At 56.4% G+C, this 5,366-nt stretch overlaps 1 protein-coding gene across 1 annotated transcript in view; it reads right to left on the reverse strand.

Moving 5' to 3' along the window:
- Positions 1–2,601: 2,601 nt before the first annotated feature.
- The window catches only part of KRT8 (keratin 8), a 7,951-nt gene continuing 5,186 nt past the window's right edge, over positions 2,602–5,366 (reverse strand). The window contains exons 5-9 of the mRNA XM_040641931.1: positions 5,173–5,337; positions 4,772–4,897; positions 3,757–3,977; positions 3,554–3,612; positions 2,602–3,015 (exon numbers count right to left, since the gene is read on the reverse strand). Coding sequence (XP_040497865.1) covers positions 2,825–3,015; positions 3,554–3,612; positions 3,757–3,977; positions 4,772–4,897; positions 5,173–5,337 — 762 coding nt within the window. The 3' untranslated portion in view covers positions 2,602–2,824. The remainder of the gene's footprint in view (positions 3,016–3,553; positions 3,613–3,756; positions 3,978–4,771; positions 4,898–5,172; positions 5,338–5,366) is intronic.

Raw genomic sequence — 5,366 nt, forward strand, 5'->3', positions numbered from 1 at the left:
GCTTGGCTGGCTCAGTGAGTAGAGCATGGGGTTCTTGGTCTCGGGGTTGTGAGTTCAAGCCGCACATTGGGTGTACGTTGAAGCTTCCTTGCTTACTTACTTACTTACGTACATATATACATATACAGCAGCTCCTCTGTAAGTGGAATATTATGAGGCTTTGAAAAAGCAAGAGGCAGCAATTGACGCCTACTATGGAACAGATTTGGAGTGAATGCCAAAGCACATATGGGACAACGCCCTTCGTGAAAAGCATACCTGTATGCGTGTACATACCTAAGGGACGGTATATGCCGCAACTCTACCTGAAATGAATTATAGGAAACAGGTCACGTTAGTGGCCCTCTGGGAGAGAAGCCGGGTAGCTGGTGGAGAAGGAGGTCCCTTAGAACTGTGTGCAGGGGACATCATCTATTAGAAAACAAAAACAAGCTTAAAATTGTTCAGCTGTGTATGCTGTACAGATGATAAAGACCTAGTATTGTCCAAAAGCCCCGACCCAAGCGTGGGACACCACTTCCGTCACTTACGGGGTAACCTCAGGCAAAGTCTCCGTGCATAGAATGGGGGTTTTCTTACCCGCCCCACAGGATCAGGGGAGGCTGCAATGTGATGAAGCCGCAATCTGCCATCAGGGAGGTATTGAAGAAATGTTAGCTTCCGTCCTCCCTCGGTGTCGTCTGAATGAGAACTGGGTGGCCGGCTCTTGTATTTGGTGTCCCCTGAGCGCTGAGTGTCCTTGATCACATAGTAGGTACACGGTAACCTGGAAAGGAAGGCGGGCGAGGGAGGGAGTTCTCCTGGGAGCTTTCCTGCCTTTCCCTGAGCAAACACCTGGGGTGTGGCAACGCCAGGAGGCTATTGGTGGGGCCCTTGGCTGCCCCCGGCGTGCCCACCGCGTGGGGGCAGGGCCTGATAAGACAGGTGGCTGGCTTCAGGGAGGATTGGGTGGGGCACAATTTAAAATATTGACTTGGGGCCTCAGGGGGCAGGAGGTCCCGCTCACAGGAACCAAAGGCTGGTTAGGCTGTAGGTTGTGATAAAAATGAATTTCTTACTTCAAGCTGTTGCCAAAATAATCAGAGAGATAATGATGTTCTAAATAAGGGTGCCTAGTTTGATCGTGGAAGAGGGAAGTCCTTTACTGTGACAGAGTCCAGAACTCTGGGCCGAGCCCTGGGACAGCTGGGAAAGTAGGTCTGGGGTCAGTCCGGAAGCAGCTCCCTTGAGATCGGTGGCCCGGGAGATATCCAGGGAACCCAGAGGCTGGGAAGCCAGGGATCTGGGGAGAGGAGCTCTGAGACCCTACCGCAGGGCCAGAACTGGGGAGCTTCCTGCCGCATGCTGTCCCCACAACGGTACTCTCTGCATGTATTTTACGCTCCCTCGGTGCTTCGGAAAGTCAGAACTCAATAAGGGCTGGTCCAAACTTAGCCCAGCGCGAAGGGGTCCGGGGGTCCGCGAAGGGGTCCGCGTGTCTGCCTGGAAGCCCGTGGTGGTGGCGGTGCAGCCGCCGGCCAGGGATGGCCTGTCCCACCCAGGTGTGTCCTAAACCTCTGGCCCTGCCCTAGACCGCGAAAGCTACAGTTTCAGCAAAGATGGGCAAGCCCCTTCACACACTTCACCGAACATATACACACCCATATCAGCACAGCACACCCTCCACGTGCAAACACAGAATGTACACACCCTTCCCACACTCAGCTGTGTGTGTAATAGAAACACTGCGGGTAGGGGCGCCTGGGTGGTGCAGTCAGGCATCCGACTCTTGGTTTCAGCTCAGGTCATGATCCCAGGGTCGTGAGATCGAGCCCTGCGTGAGTCTGCTGGAGATTCTCTCTCCCTCCCCCTCTGCCCTCCTACTCGAGCTTGCTCTCTCTCTCTCAAATAAATCAATCTTTAAAATATTTATAAACACCGCGTGTCAAAGGGTGGAAATGAGTGGCAAGGATCAGTGTTAGATGGGTGCAACCGTCAGTGGAACAGGCCAGCTTATCAATGCCGAGTCCTATACTATCTTGGTTTCTAGAAATTGTGGGTGTGACACGTCCAATTGCTATGAATGGACTCTGGGCTTCTGAAGGGAGAGGAAGCCTGGGATTCCTTGCTCCCCAGCTGCAAAGGAATGGAGATGGTAAAAAGACATCTGTGGCCACCAAGGAAATGCCATGCGCCTGGCTGGGGAGGAGGAGAGGCTTAGGAACCGCAGAGTATAAATGCCAGAGCTTCCTCTCTCCTGCTGGGCCAATTACTCAGCCCCACGTGCAAGCAGTCCTACGAGGTCTACAGAAAGGAAACTGAACTCTGTCCTGATAATAGCATCCAAAGCCCGCCTGCCTGCCTCAAACGGTTTGTTGCACAGAGAAAATGAAACTGGGTATTGAAGAGCACACTAATGACCAAGGTGTCATTGGCTTTCAGCAAAGAAGTCTCTCCGGGAACAGCCTGGAGAAGGTCAGACTTTCCTCCCCAGTGCCCCCCCTCACTTCCTAGCCACTCCCCCCGCCCCAGCTTCTGAGTCCCAGGAGAGGCCTCCTGACCCCCTCTCCCCCACCCCACGGACAAGGGCTGCACACAGCAAGTGGGATTGGCAGGGCCAGCTGAGGCTTTATTTGAGAAAAGACACTTGAATTGGCTTGTAGTTGGGGACATGGACAAGAGGGGGTACCCAGGGCAGTAGACTCCCCTCAAGGGTAGGCTGAGGACTGGGGCTGAGTCTTAAGTTGGGTTTCCTGTTCCCGATGCTCCCCTGCACAGCTCCTTCCCCCAAAGGCTCTATGGCAGCCACAAGAGCCGGGAGGCTGGGAGGGACGGCAGTGGTTGTTCACTTGGACAGGACATCAGACGACTCGGACACCAGCTTCCCATCACGGGTCTCGATCTTCTTCACGACCACAGCCTTGGAGGAGCTGCTGCGGCTGAAGGAACCAGCAGGGCCAAAGCTGGACTGGAAGGAGCTCAGGCCATAGTTGAGGCCAGGGCTTGTGAGGCCCCCATAGGCCGAGCTCAGGCCACCTGGTCAGAGACAGAAGCAGCCCTATGAGCACAGAAGGCCAGGCACACACCAGGCTCCATGTCACCTGTTCCCTGCCACTCCCTAGAGAATCCCCAGGGCTGGGGAATCGCCCTGGCTCATTATTTTAGGATGGCTGGGGAAAACCAAGAGCAGGGTAGGACAGAGCTTTGGTTTCTTTTGTGCTGTTTTTTTTTTTTTTAAGATTTTATTTATTTATTTGACAGAGAGAGAGACAGCCAGTGAGAGAGGGAACACAAGCAGGGGAAGTGGGAGAGGAAGAAGCAGGCTCCCAGCAGAGCAGGGAGCCCGACATGGGGCTCGATCCCAAGACCCTGGGATAACGCCCTGAGCCAAAGGCAGACGCTTAACAACTGAGCCACCCAGGCGCCCCTAGGACAGAGCTTTGAATTAGTTACGTGACCTTGGACAAGACCTCTAAGAGGGCCCAGCTCCCTCACCTGTGCAAGGGGAAATGTACAGGAGCCGTGTAAAAAGGCCCCGCCCTCCTGCCCTGCAGCCCCGGGCCGGGACACTCACCTGAGTAGCCACTGCTGGTCTTAGTATGGATACTCATATTCTGCATCCCAGACTCCAGCCTAGAACCCGGGGGATACACGGAACATCAGAAGCAACTCCCGGCCCCTGTCCCAGGCCAACAGGACTCCATTCCCACCCCTGCCCCACCCCTGCCAGGTCCCAGGGCTGGGGCACCGGGGCCAGTCAGAGACCCCAACACCCACCGGCTCTCCTCGCCCTCCAGCAGCTTGCGGTAGGTGGCGATCTCGATGTCCAGGGCCAGCTTGACGTTCATGAGCTCCTGGTACTCGCGCAGCTGCCGGGCCATGTCCTGCTTGGCTCGCTGCAGGGCGGCCTCCAGCTCGGCCACCTTGGCATTGGCGTCCTTAATGGCCAGCTCCCCGCGCTGCTCGGCATCCGCGATGGCAGCCTCCAGGGCAGCCCTCTGTGGGGCAGGGGGACAGGTAAGCAGGTAGAGCAGAGTCTGGTTGCCTCCTCCCCCGGTACCTACCTTCCCTTTCCCCTCTATCGGGGACCAGAGCCTCTCCCTGACCTAGACAAACCAACTCCACCTAGCTCAAAGAAAATGCTACCAATAGGCTTCAGGAAGCAGAACAGGGAAATCAGGGCAGCTCCCAGGCACTTCCTTTAAAAAACTTGTCACCCTCACCGGGACACCATGAGGCATCATCCCCAGTGTTAACTAGCTGGACCACATCTCCGCTTTTTTTTTTTTTTTTTTAAGATTTTATTTATTTATGTGACAGAGACAGCCAGCGAGAGAGGGAACACAGCAGGGGGAGTGGGAGAGGAAGAAGCAGGCTCCCAGCGGAGGAGCCCGATGTGGGACTCGATCCCAGAATGCCAGGATCACACCCTGAGCCAAAGGCACACATAACAACTGCGCTACCCAGGCGCCCCCACATCTCTGCTCTCTAGACTGCCGTGAAGCACTAGAACCTGACCTTAGCCTGATATGTAAGACAGATCAAATAAAGCAGGCTCAAGGGAACCCATCCTGGAGCCTAAGCTATCTGTCCCACCCCCCGTGGCCCCTTGTCATGGCCCCAGGGACCTCCTCAGCACCCTTTGGCCTCCCGGGAGCAGTCTAAGAAGCTGAAAGTCTGGTCTAGAATTCCTTTCCTGACTCCCAGCCCCCTCACTCCTTGCTGCATGGTCTGCTCTCACCTTGACAGGTGCAAGGATCCTCTCCCAGCCCCAGCCCAGTCCAGCCCATACCTGGTTCTTGAGGGCCTCGATCTCAGCCTGGAGTCGGCTGATGCTCCGATTCATCTCGGAAATCTCCGTCTTCGTGCGACGGAGGTCATCCCCGTGCTTCCCGGCCAGCGTCTGCAGCTCCTCATACTGTGTGAAGAGCACCGTGTGAGGCAGAAGTGAGGCATGTGCCCAGCTCGTCTCACCTCACCCCTCCCCCCCCCCCCCACATACACACACACACACATGCCACTGCTGGCCTTCTTCCAGACCTCCAGACACACGGACATCCCCGTCTCCCCAGCACCCACTCGGCAGGCCCAGCTCACAGCAGGTGGGCTAGGTTGAAACCCTGCTCCCCCCTCAAGTACTACGGCACAGAACCGGCCGGAGGGGGGGGTCAGCCTAGCGACCCTGCTCTCCACCTTGATCTGGTACATGGCCTCGGCCTCGGCCCGGCTGCGGTTGGCGATGTCCTCGTACTGGGTCTTGACCTCAGCGATGATGCCGTCCAGATCCAGGGAGCGGCTGTTGTCCATGGACAGGACCACAGACGTGTCTGAGATCTGGGACTGCAGCTCACGGATCTCCTGGGGAGGGGGGACGGCGGGGGGGGGGG

Source organism: Ursus maritimus, unplaced genomic scaffold, assembly GCF_017311325.1.
Source record: "Ursus maritimus isolate PB19 unplaced genomic scaffold, ASM1731132v1 scaffold_26, whole genome shotgun sequence".
NCBI lineage: Eukaryota > Metazoa > Chordata > Mammalia > Carnivora > Ursidae > Ursus > Ursus maritimus.